Below are 22,684 nucleotides of genomic sequence, written 5' to 3'. Positions count from 1 at the left end.
TATGAGATGCATTTAAAAACCCTAAAGATGGGTGAACATATTTTTGCTTAATTTCAAACCCAGTACAGTATTGTGTGTAAAAGTTTCACTCAGATTCTGGAATTATTACATTTTGCATTCTGCCTAGAAAGGACTATGAAGAAAGTAGCAGAGGGAGGGCAAAGAAAAAGCTCCACTGGGGGGATAAAAGGTAAGAGAGGAATATAATCCAGAGAAAAGATATGCAATATACGTGCCAAGTACAAGGCACCCACTTATTCCAGCATTAGTTGAAGGGAGTTTGTCTTTTTCCAGTACACAGTATAGAATTCTCTTTTGCTAGAAAAAACTTATTGCTTTTTGTCTTTTAATTGAATCTTCTTAGGTAAATTGCAAGGGTCACACACTCAAATGAGTTTTGCAACCCCTAAAAGCAGTTTGAGAGGTTGCAAAACCTAGAACTTCACTGAGTTTACTCATTCCTTATACCGACCATTTCTATATACTGTGTGAAGAGAGAACACTGGGTTACATCTTGTAACCAAGCCCAAAATGCCAGGGAATTGAGAAGAATTACATTGATAGTTATATATCATGTATGCAGATGTGAGATCCATGTGATAAATGGAAAAGTCCTGTGATAAACTGCACATGCATATGAAAAGTGTTATACCTGTGATCTCATTACCTGCCCACTAAGACCCCAGTCCCACAAAGACTAATGCATGTGCTTAACTTTCTAGGAGTGGAAGTGCTCACATTGTCTGAGATTAAGCACATGCATAAATCTTTGAAAGACTGAGGCCTAATCCATCTTCTGGGACTTCACCATTCCAGACCACTGAGTGGCTTCAAACAACAGCAATTAATTTGCAACGAAAATGTTGTCTTTCCACCAAATGTGGAATTTCCCTCCAAATTACCTAGGTCCCCAATTAATAAGATTCAAATGTGGGCCAGTGGCAGTTTTTCTAGACCTAAAAATGACATCACTTGAAAGTCAGATACTTCCTGGCCTTGTGGGGCTAGAAATAGAAGCAGTACCCCATTGAGAATGAGATTTTCCCTTGGGACCCAGCACACCAGTTTTCTGATCTATTACTTGCAACAAAATGTGAGAGCACTCTTTTCTCTTCCAGTGGATACTGATGCAGTTATTTTATGTCTTGTGATACAATGTATACTTTTGTATGCATGCTATCAGTGCAAGAAAACAGACAAAAGTAATACACCTGCTGTGAAGGTGGTGGTGTATGACCTGAGAACATCTAACAAAAGGCCTGTAGACTTGTCTATAATGGATCAGATGCTCAAGTGGACCGAGCTCTAAACCATCGTTCTGCTTCCAGGATCTTGGGGCCAAAACAGCTTCTAGATAATTTAGAGCAGCATAAGAGCTGTGGAGTTTGACTCCATACCCTCCTAGCTGTTATACTCTGCCACAGCCTTGACATGCCCCCTGAGACAGAAGCTCTATGCCTTTATGCCAGGTTTGAATTTCCCTCCCACTAGTCTTAGCAGGAGACTGTGATCTATGCTTATATTGTTAATTGAATAAAAAGCTACATCTAATTCTATCTAGCATATACAGTGGGGGGATTTTTTGGTTTGGTTTGGGTTTTTTGTCCAGAGCATGGCTAAAAATATTGTGGGTCGAATTATGCTCTGTCTGTATCCCTGTAGAAATCCATATTAAATCTATTGGGCTTAATAATCAATCGTTTTGCTGTCAAAGTAGGAGGATGTATGTGGTGAGGTCCCCACAGGTCGGTTCTGGGTTTGGTACTATTCAATATTTTCATTAATGACTTGGATAATGAAAATTTGTCGGTGACATCAAGCTGGGAGGGGTTGCTAGCTCTTTGGAGGACAGGGTGAGAATTCAAAATGATTTTGATAAATTGGAGAATTGGTCTTAAATCAACACTGTGAAACTCAATAAAGCAAGTGCAAAGTACTACACTTAGGAAGGAAAAACCAAATGCACAAACACAACATGGGGAATAACTGGTTATGAAATAGTCCTGCAGAGAAGGAACTGGGGGTTATAGTGGATTACAAATTGAATATGAGCCAACAATATGATGCAGTTGCAAAAAAGGCTAATAACTTTCCAGGGTGTATTAACAGCAGTGTTGTATGTAAGTCAGGGGAGGTAACTGTCCTGCTCTATTCAGCACTGGTGAGTTCTCCAAACTGGAGAATTGTGTCCAGTTTCCCACAGCTCCCACTGGCCAGGAACCGCGAACCGCAATCACTGGGAGCTGCGGGGGGCTGTGCCTGCAGATGGTCAATGTAAACAAAATGTCTTGCGGCCTGCCAGCAGATTACCCTGATGAGCCGCATGCCAAAGGTTGCTGACCCCTGGTCTAGGTTTACTTGATCCTGCCTCAGTGCAGGGGGCTGGACTTAATGACCCCTGAAGACCCCTTCCAGTCCTACATTTCTGTGATTCTGTGATTCTATTCCTGAAAGGCCAGGATATGATGGCCTCTAATTGCGTGGCCTTTTTAGACCTACAAAAGGCTATTTTAGGTAATTTCTAGAGATATTACATTTTTAAATTATTTTTTCTCTCCTTTTCATTGAAAATCAATGGGACTTAGACTCCTAAATGCCAAATTCACTTTTGAAAGTGAAACTTAACACTACTAGGTCACTTGGACCTTGCAACAATAAATGGAGCAACACCGAAAATTGGGGCCTGACACCTGTAACAGGCCTACTTAATGAAAGTTTTCACTCATGGCAATAAAAATCTTCTGAAATAGCCTGTGCTTGCAAGACTTCCATTCTGATTTCCAGAACTTAACAGGTTTGGTTAAGCAATCCAAGCTGTAGACTGCTTATTCAAATCAAACCACCATATCTCTTTAGGTTCAGCCATTACCAGTCTTTGCCCTTTGCAAGGACAAAGATAGTTTTGATCATTTCTAGGCTATGATTGTGGTCCTACATCATAGGTTTGACTCTCTCCCCACATTGCCAAATGTTGAGGGCTCGTTATGATATGGTAGAAATGTACATTGAGAGCTTACTGAAGAGGAAATTGATCTTGCCATGGATCTTCCAAGCTTCATCCTGAAAGGGAAAAAAAGCTGTATAACTACATAAAAGTTACAGCTAAATTACACTCGAGGCTAAACGAAATTGCACAGGTGTGGCTGGTGGCACTATTTGGTTGTACCTGTCTAGTTTTATGGTTCCTTAAAGTATTCCAAAGAAAATAAATGAACTCTTGATTTGCTGCTGTTTGTCATGTTCATAAATGCACAATTTGTGATGTACATTGTGTATTATCTGGTTCCTTTAATCCTCCAGGCTCCAATTGGCTCACAGTAGCAATGCAGATACAGAGTGTTTCATTTGTTTTTTTAATGTTTCTTTTGATGGCTTCTGAGTGAGCAAGACCCCAATGCACAATTGCAAAAAATGTTTCTAGCTTGAAATGTTTCTCTTACTAATCGAATATAATTTTTTTTTAAGAGGCAGATGTTTCTGAGGCCTAAGCGCTATAAAAGTACTTCTCTTTCTTGAAATTCCGGTAGTTTTAAGCTGCTAGGCATTGTATAAATAATCATTTAAACACATTTGTTGAGTGTTTGCCAGGACTTTGAAGAAAACCTTTTCTTTCAGACAGTAGAAAATTTTAATTTAAAATTATAGTTTAATGGAAAAATCCTTCTAGTGATTATTGTATAGAAACTCATTTATTTTTGAACAAAAATAATTCTTCTACATGAAAAAAGATATTATCTATTTATATAAATATAAGTGCTTCCAAACATCTGCAGTTCAATGTACATAATTCACATTGACACCAAAGGTTGGTTTGTGTTTTGACTGGAAGAGTTTTGTATTATTTTTGTCTGCAAAGGAAAGAGTTGTGTAGCATCCAAGTGGCAAGATGTTTGCCTCTCAAGCAATCATGATGAATTTGGGACAAGGAGCAGACTGTTCAAAAAAGAAAAAAAACTGTCAAAAACTAAGAATGCTTGCATTCCATTAGGACTCTTTGAGTTGGGTGCTATTTTCATGTGAAGATCTTTAAAAAGAAAATAAAGAAAAGGATAATAGAATAATAAAACAAGAGTAAAATCAGCTAAACTGTTTGTCTGCTTCATATTATTGTATTCACTCATGTCTATAGATGACTGAGAAAAAAAATCACACGTAAAAAATAGCCATAATTAAAAATAAAAAATTCTAGTGCTCCATGTACAGATTGTATGTGAGTTGCTTATGCCACTGATGAAGTGATTGCTATTGTAAATGTACCTAGTATTTATCACTTGCAGAAATACTACTCTGGCCAGTAGGAACATGATATTCAAAGGTCTGTTTAATTTCTCTTGTATATTTCTATTGAAATACATCAAAATTTATTTTTCATTAAATTTCTTTTCACTCAGCAAAACAGTAACATTCTCTTGACTCTGCATAAGGGGATAAATGCATTTCTGTCAAAATGTTGTACATACGATTGTTAAAATGAACACCTAAGTTGACCATAACTGAAAGACAGAGAGGGAAATATTTCTCTCCCCTTACATGTATTTACTTTGTGTATTGGCTGCAACCTGGTTCTTGTCAATTTCACTACTTCACTTGTATTTCAGCAAGGTATTTAAGAACAGGCCTAACATAAAGCACTGGCGTAATCCCGTTGAGTTTCATGGAACTACTTGCATGCTTAAAGTTGGGTACATGCTTAAATACCTTGCTGGACTGGACCGTAGTGATTTTGACCTAGATGCTGCATCAGAATGTATCCTGTACCTATATGGAGCTTCAATGAGGTCAGTGCAAGATTGGGAATTTAGAGTCTCACTTGTTGGGGGGAAAAAAGATCCACAGGGCTTTTTTTTTTTTTAAGCAATTGTTTTATATGTCAGGACATACAACTAGGTGTATTCTATCAAACTGGATTTTTTTAAGTTATCAAATTTAAATAAATTCATGTAGATAATTATCCCTGTAGGTGCATTAGTATAATTCAGTAAAATGGCTTGGGTTAGTGACTCACTTTTTATCTTTAAGGTTAATAAATACTGTTTTTATCAAATACATCAAGAGAACCACTATTCAAATATAGGGTCTACATCGAGATGGGACTGCTAATGCAGAACTAGTCCCAGAATTATCAACAGTGCCGGTTCAGACAAGGACTGCAGGATCTGCTCCATGAATATGATATATTTTCATAGAAGAGCTAAATAAAATTGTTTTGTTTTTAGATTAGATTCATAATGCAATTGGTATTTCTGCTGAATTCTAGATCTCAATAAAGAACTCTGGGCCAAGTTCTGCCCTGGTTTACACCTGGTGCAATTTATTCAAACAAATGACATTGTAAACAGGTGTCAAATTTTAACCTCAAACCTGTGGTGAAAAGTACAAATCTACTCATAATTTGTGTAGCATGTGAAAAGTACAATGCATTTTCTTCTTTTGGAGCATCTTGCCATAACTGTTCTTTTCATTTTAATAAAAGCCCCACTCTGTACAAAGGTGTTGTGCAGCAATATAAAAAACATAAACAAAAGTTAGCAGGCTCAAATAGCCCTAAAAATTATATTTCCCCTCACACTACAAATACAGTTTTCTTGCCACAACCCCCTCCTACTCTGCTCAGCCTGCCATATTGTTGGGTTGCTGCTCCAGTCAATAAAACCTGGGTCGTCTCTGGGTTGCGCTTAGCTAATCTTAGTTGTCATTCAACCCCTGCATTCAGATAAGAAATTAGTAATTTGGTCAACTGCTGCATCTGGTTTGATGAAATAGAGACACAGGTCCTCATCCAGCAAAGCACTTGGACACATGCTTATTTTTAAGTATATGACTAATCCCATTAAAGTCAATGGGACTACTCATACTTCAATGTTTTGCTGAATCAAAGCTATAGAGCTGTGTGTACATTGCACAGGAGGGTGACAGTATGGCTCTTAATCCTGTATTAGCATTGCCTTGTTTCCTCCACACTTAAAACAACTAGTGACTTTAGCTGTTTCTCCAATTACTTTCACATTTCTCTTCTTCCCTTTGTCTGTAACCTTGTTGGTCTTGTCTTCACTAGAAAATAAAGTTATGTTATAACCAACTTTGAAGACTCATACAGTAATGTGATAGAAGAAACTTAGTAGTTAGTGTAGACAAAAGAAAGTGGTGTGTAACAACATGTTAGCTAGTTGTAGATAAACCCTGGGAAAGAGAATGCTGGGGGCTTACCTCTGATCAGCTGATACAATGTGTTAAGCATGACTTGTCTGTACTGACTATAAAGTCTGTACTGACTATCATGTTAATACAACCTCATTTTCCAGTGAAGACAAACATGATGAGATGGTTCCTTTGAATGCCTCTCCTCTAACTCACCTCTGAACCTACTCCAATCCATTTCCACCCCCTCCATGCCACTGGAACTGTCATTACCGTGGCTCTAATAATTTCTTCCTAGTATCTAGGACTCTACTCCATGCTTATCCTCCTTAACATTCTGATGCTGTCAGGCTTTCCTTCCTGAGCATTTGACACTGTCCTTACCTGGTTTTCTTCCTATCCCTGACTGTTCCCTCAATGTCCACCTTGAGCAGTTCCTCCTCTGTCCTGTTCCCCACCTCTGTAGGGGTCTTCCAGGCTCTGTTCTTAGCTTTCTCATGTTTTCCCTCTGTTTTTTGTCACTGTGTCCTCATTGGTTTGTGTGGCTCCAATTACCTCCTCTGTGATGACTCTCAAATCTACCTTTCCTCATTAGACCTACCTCACTCTGCTGAATCTCACATCAGATGCTGTCAGGTGCACAGAAAGAGCAATTGATCTGTGATGGGCCTTTAGCACCTGCATAAGTGCTGGAACAAGAGGTGCTGTGGGTGCTACTGCACTGCACCCCCTTTCTTGAAGTGGTTTTTATTATAGACAGGGTTTACAGTTTGATTCAATGGCTCTTAGCCCCCCACTATACAAATTGTTCCAGCACCCCAGGCACCTGCGTGGGTTTCAAGTAAGCGGAGGAAGAATAAGTTTTTTAAAACATACTTCTGTCTATTCCATTCTCCCCACTTTGAATCTGTCCCCTTGGGAGGTGGGGTCTCAACGTCTTTTCTTCTGTCTTTGTGCATCTCAGATCCCCACATTTCCTCCCCTCCCCCTCTGAGCTGTCTCACTCTCAGGCACATACCAGTTTCTTTCTCATACTTGCTCACATTTACTGTTCTCTCTCACACACAGTTGACTTCCTTACTCTTCCTTTACCCCTGTGATGCTGATTACCACCACAAGGAAGATCCTCAAACCCTCCAGGTGTGGGATGGGATACAGCCTCCAGAGGATGGAGACACATGCACACCCCCACCCAACCCCCTCACTCCAGCTTTCATCCCCCTCCTGAGTGAGGGACTAATCTAGAATGACCGCTCTTCCCCAAGCTCCGAGTCTGGGGGTGGGTACACAGCAGGAGTATTTTCACCTGCCTCAGGCCTGATAGAGGGAAAGACCTAGGAGTTTCTTTTCCCTTCAAGGCTTAGTGGTGAAAAGCTCTTTGGAGGATCCTTTTGCACTGCCCTGCTCTCAGGCCTAGCAGGAGGGAAGAAGACTGGCTGAGCTGGGTGGGAGTGCATCAGCCCTTTGGTTAGCAAATGTTAATTATGTTGCCCATCATATCTGTCCCTTTCTCACTACCTCTCTGAAATTCATGGGTGTAAAACTAAAGCCCTCTATACATACGTAATTCAGTAGGAGGAATATAAAAATCAAGTCCAAAGTGATTACATTTTGAATGATTGTGTGGTGATCACCATTAAAGTGTCACCATATGCCAACACTTACCATGCAGTGGTTCTCTAGACACTGCAGTTGTTTCCTATTTTAATTATAGAAGAAAACTAGTACAACGGTGAGTGGCAAGTGTTGGGAAATGTTGATGTTTTACTGGCAACTGCTGTACAAAATGGAAAGACTTATTGCTAAGGGAGCAGAGCTGGGGGGTGGGTTTAAAGAGGAGCAGTTTGGGTTAGAGGCTGTTGGTGACATGGGCAAAGCCGACTTAAGCTTGGTAATTTTAGAGCTAATGTGTACATCCAGATGTTATAATAATTTGTTCTTTAGGAAAATGTCTCCTGTTTTCTATCAAATCCTTTCACCCTTTTTTGACATTACACACCGGAGCTCTGCATAGGCGATGCATATCTTATCTTGACTACACAGCTTTTCTTGATGGTAAAATCCATTGACATGAGTGAGCTGATCTGCAATGGGTTACTTGTGTGAATCTCCATGAAACGACACATTCCTTCACCAAGGCTCTAATGACCCCTTCCTAGCTACGTCTCCAGGACTCTACTCCATGCTTATCCCCCCCTTGACCTGCAATGACACTGTGCATATGTGCCATGATTGTGTCCAAAGTATGTAAGATATTCAATCTAGGAAAGAAACAGATTGCTAAATGATTATTGCCTTTTACATAATATAATGCTTAATTCAGGATTTCCTCTACATGAGCAGTTTTCTTTCAAATAAGAATCTGTAGATAGTCCAAAATCTACTTAAGTTGATATATCATTTTAAAATAGTTTCACACATCTCTGATATTGCTAGGATATAGCTTGAATGTTTCACAAATAAATATCTTCACACATTTGATATAGCAGGGTTTAGAAATTCGCATTTATAATACTAAAAATAAAAGACTTCCTCCTTTAGGCCTTAAAAGCAAACATCTGATGCTTCCTTGTCAGTATTAAACTGGGCCATGTCTTCTCTCTGCCCTACTCCAAAAAGATTTTTATACATGTTTTTAGAAGGAAATCCAGTTTCATCCTTGCAGCTGTTGGCATCTTTCAGCAAAGTGGGGAACCAATAAAAACACATGTTCTTTTAAAGAACATCTATTTTTATTGGACCCTGCTAACAATCAACAACACAGAAGTCAAAAAATGTTGGCTGAAATGAGTAGAAGCCCCATATTGTCTAAAACTGTTCTTAATATTCCTTCCGAACAGCAAAAATATTGTCTGCACAGAAATTCCAGATACTCTTGCCCTTGTGAGAAAGGCGTGTACTTTTAGTACAGTATTGTTAATGCTAAAAATATTCTAACTGTACATTTTTGTGAAGTTATTGTATATAGCATAAAAATACCATTAACATATAAATAAAAAATTGTCACCATAACAACAGTTCTTCATAGACAAGGCATAGCTAGGTGCTATTTCCTGGACTGGTGAAAATAAATTTGATTTGCGATGTACCTGCGACAGGTTTGGTTAATGAATTATTTTAAATGAATTAGGGGACTTGTGCCTTCTACTTGGGTGACACTATCATAGACTTAATTAATTATACACTTTTTCTCCTGTGATAAGTAAATTAAGTCACTAACTTGGTTTGGTTTTTATTTTATTTTTTTTTGTGATGCCCCTAAAATGGATTCTAGCAACACTAGTCCTGATTTTCTATTGTCAATGTTTTTAGTGAAAATGAGATCATTTTATTCACTTAAGATGGGAAAGTGCACATCTAGCATATTTAAATCAACTTAGACACTGTTGAGGGTGACATACCTTTAATTCTACCAGCTGCTTTGATGTATGGGCATGCATGCTTTGTGCTGCTTCTCTTTGACTTGCCTGCTTGCCCTGTGAGTAGCTAGGATAGTGCAAGAATCTTGCTGTTTCTGTTTGTCAATATCCTGTCTTCACAAGAGTGGAACAAATAGAGTAGAATAATATTATGAAGTGCACACAGAGGCCTGCAGTTGTGCAAAACATCAGGCACGTGAGGTTTGTTATTGAATTATCCAATAACTAGTTTTAATATTATCTGTGTACCAGTGTTATTTTTGGAGCCAGGAGGGCAGTGTGAATAAAAATGCATGATATTTTTCAGGTGGATTAAATTTTTGACCCATTTCCTTATGTTACCCCAGTCTGTTTTAAGAGTCATTGGTACAATTAGTATAACGTTAAGAGATTTCAATACAAAAGATTTTTTTTTTTTTAAAGGAAGGCATTTTTGAAAGGTTGAAATGGCAATTTTGCTGATGTTAAGTTGAAACCGAAAACTCATGATATGTGATAATGAATTAACTAACTGATTTGAAAACTCTGGTGTTATGAGTCTGCATGCCAGAGAAACTGTACCCACATATACATGGATTTAATTAGAACTGATTCAGAGTAGTTGGCGTTATTTTCATACCACCTTACTTCTCGCAAATTTGTTATGAAAAGGCATTTTAGGGGCATGATTTATGATTGCTGTTTTCTGTAAAAATGAGCATTACAATTATATTCAGTACTTGAACCATTGCTTTATACAAATAAACACAGACATACACAAATCAAATGTATTAATATATCATCTTAGCCTTAGGCTTTAACAAGGGGAAAAAAATCCACAACCACCATCCATCATGGTACATTTTAACAGATTTTTTTTGTCTTTTCCCTTTTTTCTCCTTTGTTATTCACTATAAAAATGAAATAGCTGCGATACAGTTAGCACACGTGCACACTGCCACCAGTTTGAGAGAATATACTAGTTCCAGAAATATTCCCTCTTTTTAAAAAGGAGAAATTCACTAGAGCTGGTAACTTTTCTGAGCTCAGGTTTCATATGCAAATACATAAAATAGAGACCCAGATACTTCATTTGGGTGCTCAGATCAGCCCTTATTTGCCCATTTTGAGCAACAGCCATTATTTGGATACCCATGCAAGCCTTGGGATTTGGCATCCAGTTTAGGTGCCAGTGTTTGGTAATGGGGCCCAGAGTCCATTATTTGTGGTTAAGAGTTTAAAGAAGGAAATAAAACACTGTTATCTAAACTTGTGTTGGAAAATGCATTTTTGGATATAGCTTTAAAATTTTATTTGGGACTGTAGATAGACTCACTAGCCTGTAGTCTTCTGGTTCAGAACCATTTACCCTTTTTAAACATTGGGGCTAACGTGAGCCATCCTTCCTTGCTCGCTAGTCCTGCATCATGACAGATTATAAATTTGATAGGAAATTTGATTCCTTACATAGCTTATGACCCTGGATTATTTTGGAAGCTATCTGTCCATAGTAATATTATTTGAGTTTATATTTTTAGTTTTGAGATCACAGTGCTAGTGGCCATTACATCTTTGATTTTCTCCCTTCCCTCTATGCCTACTCTGAGTATTCAGCAGAACATGTTCCTCATCTTTGAATATTCAGATGCTGTGCCGTCAAGCTCCTCCATGCTTTGGTTTTCAATGGTGCTATCATAACTACTTCCTTCTGCTTCCCAGTAATATGGTGTATGCTAAATATATTTTGTTTTTGCTAATGTTTTCAGCTAATATGTTCTCTTCTCTTATTTTTGCTTTAGCAATTCCTCTTACATGCCCATAGTAAGACATTGAATCTTCATCTCTAGTTCCCCTTTCCCTGTTTTTATAAGAGTTTTTTCTGCTAATTGTTAATTACTATGGTAAGCCAGGCTAGTTGGGTTTTGGCCCTCATTGCTATCTTGAAAACCAGTTAAATCTGCTTTGGGTGCCAATTTGAATATCCTAAATACCTGGGCCTTTAAAATACTTATTCAAGTTAACTCCTTTAAGTGTTTGTATGTACACACTCAGAATAGGAAAAACTAAAATTTTCTATCCCGTTCTTGATTATTTTAAAAAGTTGATTATTAAAAAACAAACATTTTTTTAAAAAACTAGTTGTCGTCCAAGATCTGATATACATTTGGGAATGAATGCAGTCTCTGAGTTTTATTAATATGTACTGTATAAATCTATACATATATTTCCTTATTAAAAAGTGAGGGTTTTTGTAAAGGTACATACTTACTTTTCTCATATTCAATTATATTTAAATATATAATGGGGCAAATTCTGCTCTGTTACACTGGGGCAGCTGAGACCAGAATTTGGCTCAGTGTCGTATTAATTTGTAAAATATATTTAAATATTATTTGGCAGAGTTTCTTGATATACTATACTTGATATGAGTTTTTCCTTCAAACAATTGGATCTGAACAAGACAATGAATAAAAGATTGATTTACGTGTTTGTGTAGTATATAGATCTAATGATTTCATCTCTTTGATTACAACTTGCTTTTGTTGGAAGCTTTTTCCGCTGCAAAAATGGTGATGGTGTTATTTACATTAATTCATTTGGCTTCTTGGGGAAAAAAATATGCCCCATCTCCTGTACTTAATGGAATTCTTTCCTCGTTGCAGTGCAAACGGCTGGTGCAGGAGCTTCATCATCTGAAAGAGCAGAACCAGACTTCAGCAAACAACACGAGACATCTGACTGCTGAAAACAATCAAGAACGTGCTCTGAAGGTAAATCTCCGTTCCTTCTTGCAGGCAAATTAAGGTTGTAAGCCCATGGTGCCAGCTTTCCGTGCTGCATATATCAGTTGTGTACATTTCGGCAGAAGTGAGCTGTGGTGTTTGCCAACAACCCCTTCTTTAAACACAGATACAGCACCCTTCTGTTATGGTATTATTTTATTTTGTGTGTTGTGTGAAAACAACAAGAAAGAAATAATATATTCTCCAAATCAATGGGCTGTGTTGTGGTAAATAGCACTAGATTTGGTTTTGGTTCTGTCCTTGCAATATTACATTTTTATAATGTGTAGAAACCTGATGCTGTTTGTCTCAATTGCACAAAACTAACATTTTAAAGCATGGCTGTTTGATCTGCTCTCAGCAGCATGTGCTATATTAATAACATTATTGACCTATACTACTAGTGACCACATAGTTGAGACTACTATTTGCAAAATGGTAGCTTATTTCAGTTGGAATTGGGTGGAAGAATAATAAGCCTTGTCAATAAGGATAAAAATTAAGAGAGTAGGAGGAGGGGGACAGAGCAAAGACAATGAAAAGATTTGATAGGGTTTTTCTATTTTGATTTGAGAAAGTGGCATTGTGATGTTGTTGAAAGTAGTAGCTACCTAACTGCAGGCACCATTACTTGCCAGCATAAGAGAAATTGCCCGGTGAAGGTGCAAAAACTTGTGTGTTCAACCAATAAAATGTTCAGAAACCTATTTCCTGTTTATGTGCGAAGGAATGAAAATAAATCTTCAGTAGAAGCCAGTATTCCTCTATCTCTTTAATCTTGTCACTTTAAAATTGTGTTTTATTTAGGCAGGAGGAAATGAACATATCTCATTTATAGTCAAATGTTGCCCAGCCTCTTTTGTTACTCTTGAGAGAATTGTCATTCTTGTTTGGTAGATTTGGTCAGCGCAAGACAATTCAAGACAACTCCTCTTAGTCAGATGGGTTTCTCTCTTTTACCCTGGGTCACTTTCAGAATACAGTGACATGTGCAACCTTCATGCTGCAACAAAGAAATTAAAAGTTGGCCTTTCTGTTGACAATAAAGCTGATCCACGGTTGGTTACTATGGAATGCGCAAAAGGCACTTGAGTGTGAAGAAATTTGAGACAAGTTCTCAAGTAGATCATGGTGACTATCAGCTGACTTATATACCTCTTGTTTAGTTATTCCTTCACTAATTACAAAAAGAAGGTACAGCACTTTATCACTGTGGATGTAGAGGGCTGAATTTTCAGAGCAGACTCCACTTAGTTTCTAAAATTATGGACTTAATTTTGCATACATATATATTTGTACATGCAGATCTGAACATTTGCACATAAGAATGAGAATAGAGGTTGCATACGCAAATCCAACTTTTTGCTTGAGCAGAAACTTGGCCATCTAAAACCGCATGCACATAAATTTAGTAGCCGAAAATTGCTGTGCAATTTTTGAGGCCATTTTTGGAAACAGCTTTTTATTGAATAAACTAGAAAAGACTCTCTGCCACATAAATATCAAGTGTTGCATGAGTTTAAGGTTGCCAGTGAAATGTTTGCTGAATATTGCAAAATGAAGTCTATGCTATCAAAAGTAGTACAGCCTTCTTCAAGATAACTGATGGACATCAGAGAGAAAAACTATAGACCCTGGAATCATTTATGATCACAGTAATGCAGGTGCCTTGAATCTGGAGTCACCAAAAGCTAGTGTTTGGCAGATATTCTGTTGATTGCAAATAGTAAATGTTTAAAAGATTTTAAGTAATTTCCCATAATTGTTCTAAGTTAGTTATTTAATGTCATTGAATAGTTGCTCACATGGGTGCTGGAACTAGGAGTGCTGGAGATGCTGCCTCACCCCCTGGTTTGAAGTGAATTCCATTATGTGCATAGTTTACAGTTTTGTTCAATGGCTCTTAGAACCCTCACTATAAAAATTGTTCCAGCACTCTTGGTTGTTGGAGAGATTCTTTCCATCAGAAAACAATAATGTTTTATTGAAATTACAATTTTTCCTTTTAATATTATCTGAAATAATGCTTACTGTATAATTTTATTTTCAGAGCCATAAGTATGACCTAATAGTTCAAATTGAAACTAGATTTTATTTTTAATCCTGCTATTGCCGTCCATGTATCCAGTCCTCAAAGAATCTAAATTCTGCCTGGCCTTTCTCGGGCATATTTCATTTTGCAAAGTTAGAGGTTAATTGGTCAAGTTGTTTTGGAGATATGAAATGTGGAAGGCTTTTCACTTTTGGAAAAGCTGCATTTAGAGTTTTTTAATATTATACCTCCGGGAATCTAGTGAGTCCCAGATTTGTTGTATTTTGTTGTCTCCAGAGAGAACTAGTCACTTTTGAATACTTTTTGAAAGATTGGGTGGTTAATTTGAGTTAGGGACTTAAAACCTTTGAAAACTCCCATCAGGAGTGCTTGTAATCTTTTATATGTAACTAAGCTTTCATTTAGAACACAAAGCTAATCAGCCCTTTTTGTTGTAAAAATAGCCTAGAAAATGTAAACCAGTCACTAGATGTAAAAGTTTATATCCGTGATTTTGCTTAAAAATCACACATTATTCTCCTGCAGCTGTCCTCCTCTTGTCATTGCAATCTGGACCACCTGCCCCTATGACTGTTAGCACAAGAGCTCACTGTGACAGAATTTTCACACACACCCTACTGGGAGAGAGAGCATGACTGAAAATATGCACGTACACACACTTCTCCCCCCCTTCTCATTCCCAACCACCAGGTCTCACCTCTGGTATGCTTCTAACAGTGACCATAAACCTTCACTACACAGTAGTAGTTACAAATCTAGGAGCCCCCTCACATCAGCCACAGAACATCCTCTAGGTCACCTGACTGTTTTCATGGAAACATGCCATATCTTTTATCCATACAATGTACAGCGCAAAAGCAACATCTTCCCAACTCCTACTGTCCCACTCTGATCCAGGGAAACAAATTTACTTAATCCACCCTGTCACGCGGTCTGGAGAGGTTCATGACTGAGAGTGCCAACCCCAGGGCAGATTGTCAAAAAGCAGAGCTGACACCCCAAACTGGTATCTTGTGTGATTAGATTTCACCAACCTAATAACAAATGTGAACTCCTGAAGCACTATAACAGTCTTACCATGGAGTCACCGATAGTCCATTTGGGCACTCCACTCTATCTAGCCACCCAGGCAAGTTGGACTTGGTGATAGTTGATTGTCATATGCCAAAGATCACAAAAGATTCAGGTTGCTTCCAGTCCCAAGAGACCAGTCACTAGCCCTAGATCAATTTTGTACCTCAGATCTCACACCAAAGACAACACTTGTAGCCAATCCTATAGTAAACAAACTAAATGTTTATTAACTAAGAAGAAGAAATAAGAGAGTTATTTACAGGTTAAACTAGGCAACATATATACACAAATGAGTTACAGTCTATGGTTCCAAATGGTGACAGAGTTGTAGTAATCTGCCAGCACTGAATGTCTTTTAAGGCTAACCCAGGTTGACCCTGGGGATCTCTGCTTCTGTTTCCTAGCTCCAGTGCTATAAGAGGCCAAACAGTAAAAAGAGAGAGAGAATTTTCTTGTCCCTGTTTTATCCCCTTCTTCCGGAATTCAAGCTGATGGGACAGCCTTTCTTGCACGTAGCAGCTTCATGGGTGTGAGAGGGCTGTTAACCAAGTTTTTGTATCATGATGTACCACAATGGCCTATTTCGTTTTGATAGTCCTTCCTGATGGGTGATGGACCATTCCTCCTGACTGGGTTCACAGGTTCAGAGCAAACATTTTTACAGTTATAAAGCAAAACTTACATATCACCTTATAGCATAGGATACAGACATGACAAGTGAAATCAATGCATGCAGCGACTTACAGGCATTCCATAGCGTCTAAACACATTCCTGTAAGTCTAATATCGATCTTGAACAATACTAACATACAGGTGAGCTGGTCTGGTTTCCAGCTATGAATTTGTCAATGCTCAGCTGACATCTACAACCTTGGGAAGAGCTGGCATCTGGTCTGCCACATCACACGCACCCCATATATAAACCACCATGTGTATATTTAATCCATCCTCCAAATATGGCTGTAAGACCTCACACTGCAGAAACAAGGCTGATGTCCACCTTTACTCTGTCCACTCTGCACCAATTGTTAAAAAAAAAAAGTGAAATTTTTCGTATTTTTCTAACTCCCATAAATTAAACTCTTCTTGTCCAATTCACCTCAAATTTGCCAAAATAAACTATTATGGTGAGAGTCAAAAAAAAATGAGAAGCTTCATGCCTTTTGGATTTTTCTTTAAAAAAAAATAAAGGAGGGATCAAAATCAGGGTGACAATAGAAAGATATTTGCACCCTTAAGTATAGAAAGGATGGAGAGAGCAGGAATATAGGATTAGAGTTAAGGTTACTTATTGAACTTTTGTAATTAATTTTGCTATCTTCCAATTGACTCTTTGTAGTCCACATGCATAGTCAGATTGGGTTGAAAATTGCTATGACAATTCAGGGCCTGAGGTAGAGTTTGTGATACAAAGTTGAGCTCATTTGCTCACAGGGTTTCTGAGATACAACTCCTCAAATAATTACCTGTTTTTAAAATATCAGTTTCCTTACACTTTGTTGTTCAAAGAAAGGGAAAAATCCATGAGCAATGGTCCCCACTAAACATACAACACTGGATTGTTGAGATTTAGTGGCTGATACCTAAAACAAGCTGCCAAACTTCATAAATAATCATTCAACTTTATTTCCAGAGTAGTGTACAGGACTGCTGCAATCCTTACATGGAGCACCAGCAGTGTGCAGGGACTGACTGAAGGGGAGGATGATAAGGGGAAAGAGATAAGGAAAGAGCTTCTTAGCCTAGGGGAAGGTGCTCTGATTTGGGATGCCAGGGTATGGGAAGCAGCAAGCAGTGTTGTGTGGCAGCAATCATAACTCTACCTTTGAGTAAGCGAATACTTGTTTTGTAATTGAGCAACTCTTTCCTTCATAAAATGAAAGGAGAAAAGCTGAAAAATAACATTAAGGCCATGATCCTGCAGACGCTCTCACGCAATTGACTCTTCAAATGAATGATCCCACCAACTCATTTATGGAAGTAAAGTTACTCACGTGCATAAATGTCTATATGATTGGAGCATATGACTTTCCTTACAAATGAATGGTAATTAATGGTAATAGTTTATATAAAGGTGCTGAGTTAGTCTCAGAGAAGGGCTACGAGGCCTCTAGTGTGTTATTGCTAAAGTAAAGAAGTGGGGGATTAAGAAAGTGAATGTACAGTATAAAGGATTAATGGGGGTTTTTCTTCTTATGGATGAGCTAAAGAACCTTTCACACTATCTCTGCAAATTGCAAAGCGGGGAAGACAGACAGGGAATTGCAGAGTGCTTTAATGCTTCCCAGAAACGCTCCCATGCCTTACAATTCTCTCTGGCTTAAAAAAAAAGTAATATGAAATGTCGTGTAATGACTAACTTCATAAATGAGACAGGAGTACATAATTTAAAATGAATGTATTCTCCTTCACTAATAGCTGCTGAATACGCTTTGTAATGTGGGTCTCTTGTGAAATGGTTGTTTCTGTAAGATGTTGGGGGCACAGGCCACCTTCAGTAAGGTGCTAATTACCCTCATGTGCTGGAGTGGGTTTTGAGGACTTTCAGCACTTCCTAGGATCATAGCAAAGGAATTGAATTGGGCAGAAGGCTGCTATAAGTTGTGCTAGGGCTGAACCATGCCCTAACCAGCACCCAGATCAGAGGGGCACTAAGGTGAAGTAAAGCCACCCTTGTGAGCCATACCTGAGGATCATGCCTCATGTATGAAGTGTGACGCTATTACATGTATACAGCTTTCCTCTAGTTCAGTGATTCCCAAACTTTAACAACCCGCGAACCCCTTTAACTAAAATGTCTAGTCTCGCGAACCCCCTCATAAAAATGAATATTTCCAGGGATTTTCTCCTTTACATGAGTATAAATTATAAAAGCAGTGATCATGGAAATATAAAATGTGTTTTTATGACATGCTTATTACACACTATTTATTATTAATTATTATTTATCATTACAGTATTTTTATTAATTATGAAAATGGCAACACTCTTCCAAGATCTCACTTTCGTAGCTTGTATCATTTTTATTAAGCCTGTTATAAGACAAGGCTCCTGTGTTTCCTCCTACACAAGCATTCAGGTCTTGAGCAGTCCAGGCAAACAACGCACGTTACAACAAAGCTTAAACTTGTTCTTCATAATGATTTTAAAAACAATACTAGCAGCCTATTTAATTTTAAAAACAGCAAAAAATATCCACCTTCCTTTCCATTTCTTATAAGGAGGCTTGAAGTTTAAATCTCCTCAGTGTGATAGAGATGCTTGCTTTGATTTGCTTAGCTCTTGGAAGTCCAGGGGCTCCGGACTGCTGGCCCCGTGCTGCCCGGGGTCTCTAGGGACAGCTCTGTCCGCCATTAGGGAATTTTTTCCCGAGAACCCCCAGGGATTCACGAACCCCAGTTTGGGAACCACTGCTCTAGTTCCATATCAGTCATTTGTATTAGCTTACCGTACAGTTCATCTTATCGTCACTCTTTTGGTAAGATAGTTGGTTTAAACCAGTCTCTCTCATGCAGATCAGTTTATGGGGTTTAGGATTTATGTGACTAATTAGTGTAATGGTCCAAATGCTCCTCATGGTGACAGTGATCCAATCCCACTGATGCCAAATTTGTGCTCTGAATTTTGTTTTACATTTCTCCCCCCCCCCCCCCCCACCATACTAGAGGATTACACTCATTTGAATTAAAATGTCGGTCCCAAATCCTTCTCATAGTGACACCCAGAGTTGTGCTGATGTCACTCTGAGGAGACTTTGGATCAGTGTTTTCATTTTAAAGTAATATAATCCTCCTCTATCTGAAACCATTTTAAAAAAAATTTCTTACAATATTCCAGATTGAATTCTGTCTAAATCTTTTAGGAATAATTGCTTCCTAAGAGCACAAATGTATATAGACCCTTAGTACATTTTCATAAAATAAGATCAGCAAAGTGCTTTACGGGACTAATATGTCAGGGTCTATATATAAGATTATTCATTTGTGCTTGGCCTTCGTAATTAACATTTGGTCTATACTGATTCTGATAAATGTATTCCCACATTACACTGAAATACTTGACTCAATTAAACTGTGCAGTGTTCAGGAATCACAGTTTTCTTCATCAGTATTAGAATACCACCTTGAGTTATTTTGTTGTTGTTGATTTTGTAATTGGTAGCTGTGGAGAATATGTTCAAAAAAAGAAAAGGAAATGTTTCTGCCATACCTCAGTCACCATCAGCATAACATTACTGTATTTTTTATGTGAATATCCTCTTTGCTCTGCTAAAGAAAAAATAGAGAGGTCATCTCGTGAAATTGTAAACTTCATGTGAAAACTCATGGAACATATTTAACTGGATTTGAATACGAAGTTTGGAGAGGTGATTTTTTTTCAAAGGCCTATGATTTATGTTGCAAATTTTAATTAGGTGGCACATTCTTTGTAAAGCTGCTATTAATCTGCTTTAAACACCAAAGAGACACACTAATTTACTTTTAAGCTAAACCCTTAAAATGGGGAAAGGGAGACTGTTTCACAATGATACACAAATCAGGTGACCTTTAATGACTTAATGAGTTTATTCCAGCCAAGTATGATGTCAGTACACTTTCTAAAGGTTATACATCTCCTTCAAAGCTGTTAGAATGCTAATATTTGGCTGTGATTGTTTTATTGTATTTTATTGCCTGGCCATCTCTCTAGTTGTAATTTTATGTAGAATTCATCCTATACACTTTCATGATTTTATTAAGAACTTAATACATTCAGGCCAGATCCTCAGCTCCTGGTCCTGCTGCATAAGGGGGCCCGAAAGCTGCCCTAAAGGTTCAGTCAAGGATTCCCCTGGAGTAGGTAAATCCTACACTGCCTGGCTCTACGCCTCCTTCTTCCTTCTCTCTGCATGTGGTATGTGGCAGTGGCAGGAGGCCCACTCCAGGTGGGGCAATTTAGAGCACCCCTTAGGCTTCCCTAAGTTGTGTCAGAGTCCATTTTGGCCCCCCGCATCCCAAGATTTTTGGAGTGGGAAGGTGTGCCAATCACATGAGCATCACAGCTGAGTATTCAGCCAGTCATGTGAAGCACATAACCCTTGACTTTATAATGAATCTGAAGCATCAGCTGTAACATAGACTTTAATATGCTAACCCTTATTGGAATTATTGTAATGTTAGGTAATATACAATGTGGAATATGATGCGTGTTTCTGAAGAGAGAGATTGTATTGCCTGCTTCTACCTTTTTAAAAAAATGACTACAGTAACACTGTGGGCACACATGGCCAGCAAAGCTTCACTTTTAAAGTGTCCGAAACTGGGTTGTTACTGCAAAGCAGCTGAACTGATATCAGTGAAGAGTGTGTGTGTGTGTGTGTGTGTGTGTGTGTGAGAGAGAGAGAGAGAGAGAGAGAGAGAGAGAGAGAGTGACTCTGATCCCTGTAGCCTAGGTGAAAGTTCCCTGAGCTGGGAAAAAGAAAAGGTGAGATTTGAACTTCTGGTCTCGTAACTGCTGTTCAAATTCCCATTGACTATAGCCAATAACCCTAACCTAGAAAATAGTTATGGAAGAGCTGCTGAACACTCCCTTATCCACTTTTTAAAAATAAGTTAGCAGTAGGGTGACCAGATGAGGGGAAGAAAATATCAGGACACATGTGGGGGGGGGGGTGCCCACCGGCAGAGCAAAAAAAAAAAAAAAAAGGCCGAGTCCTGCCCCTGCTGAGCAAAAAAAGAAAAAGCTGAGTCCTGCCAGCTGAGGGGGAGGGGGGAAAAAAAAAAAAAACAGTGCTGCCGGCGGATATCAGGACGTCTGGTCACCCTAGTTAGCAGAGAGCTTATGTAAGGCTGCTGCAGGCCCACATCCCAGGTCTGTTCCATGACAAACCCCGTATTGAATCCAGGGTTTCCAATCACCTGCTGACAGGTAAATAGTTGTGTAACCCTCTGAGAAGTTGAGTGTCAAGTCTTCCTCAAGTAGCTGTTCTACGAAAGGGCTGACAATTACTCCTTCACCTCAAATAGTAAGGGTTAAAGCTAAGGATCTGATCCAATTTTTTTTTTTTTTTTTGAGATGGGGTGACCACATCTGCATGCTGTATTCAAGATGTGGGCATACCATGGATTTATATAGAGGCAATGTGATATTTTCAGTCTTATTATCTATTCCTTTCTTAATGATTCCCAACGTTCTGTTCGCTTTGGAGGTTGAGATGTATGCTTCATACTGCCATGGAAGGGGGAGGGAAATAGGCAGATCTGCTGGTGCAATGTAGGAATGCACATCCTGCTGGTGCAGCTGCACCTGGCTGTATCCAATTTCTAGAAGTCTATGAGAGGTGACAGAGTGTTTTGGGAAGTGAGTGTTTACATAGACTTTTTCATGGAAGTTTCCTCTGTGAACAGTTAGGTTGTCATTGCCCATCATGGAGGATTGCTCTTGCTGTACTTATGCTGAGGAACTTTTCAGTGGGGATGGAATGTTATAGACACAGAATTCACTGAGACATGTTACAACCTCTCATGCTCTTCAGCAGGATTGACATAGCAGCAGCTTCAGTTTCTCCCTCTGATTCCCAGACAGGTGCAGCTTCTCTTCTCCCTGACTCAGGGGAGCTGTCCAGTGAGGTACACCGAAACTATGGAAGGCTTTCACTTCCATCTCAAACAGTTACCCAAAAGCAGTATGTACCCTAGTTTAAGACTTTGCCATTTGAGTACAAGTGCAACAGTGATCTCAACAGAGTTAAGGCAAAATAACTTCAAAATGCATGGAATGTGTGACAGTCAGATGTGCTGATCTGTTGATATAATTAATGTAAAAGCATATGAGATCAGTGTTAAGGTTTTGCATTATAGTGTAAGTTTGTTGAAGCAGGGATGCATATTGCTTTTGGGTATCTGCTGCAGATGGAAGTTAAAGCCTCATAGAGCATGGGAGTGTGTTATTGACGATGTTGAAGGAATACGAAGGTGGAAAGGAATACACTTGCCTTTTCCCTTAACTTTTTATTTCCATGTTTTAAGGTTTGGGGTGGATGGGGTGTGTCCTGCCAGAACCTTAACTGTGACTAAATATAATGTTTGTTTGTTAGTAGACTAAGTTGTATTGACATGTGCTCTGTGTCTGTGTGGGATGTCACTACATCTAGGCCCAATTCTGCAACCCTCACTCAACTTGAATAGTGCTTACATGATCAGTCTTACTGAGTTAAATGGCATTAAGTACTAGTCAACATGACTAAGGGTTGCAGAGTT

The 22,684-nt window shown here is 38.6% G+C and overlaps 1 protein-coding gene across 1 annotated transcript in view; it reads left to right on the top strand.

The window, feature by feature from the left end:
* MIPOL1 (mirror-image polydactyly 1) overlaps positions 1-22,684 on the top strand; it is a 276,027-nt gene that overhangs the window by 147,618 nt on the left and 105,725 nt on the right. The window contains exon 10 of the mRNA XM_065403050.1: positions 12,200-12,307. Within this exon, the coding sequence (XP_065259122.1) occupies positions 12,200-12,307 (108 nt within the window). The remainder of the gene's footprint in view (positions 1-12,199; positions 12,308-22,684) is intronic.

This window comes from Emys orbicularis, chromosome 4, assembly GCF_028017835.1.
Source record: "Emys orbicularis isolate rEmyOrb1 chromosome 4, rEmyOrb1.hap1, whole genome shotgun sequence".
In the NCBI taxonomy this organism is placed as follows: domain Eukaryota; kingdom Metazoa; phylum Chordata; order Testudines; family Emydidae; genus Emys; species Emys orbicularis.
Note: the sequence above shows the minus strand (reverse complement) of the source record. Positions and strands in the feature narration are given on the sequence as shown.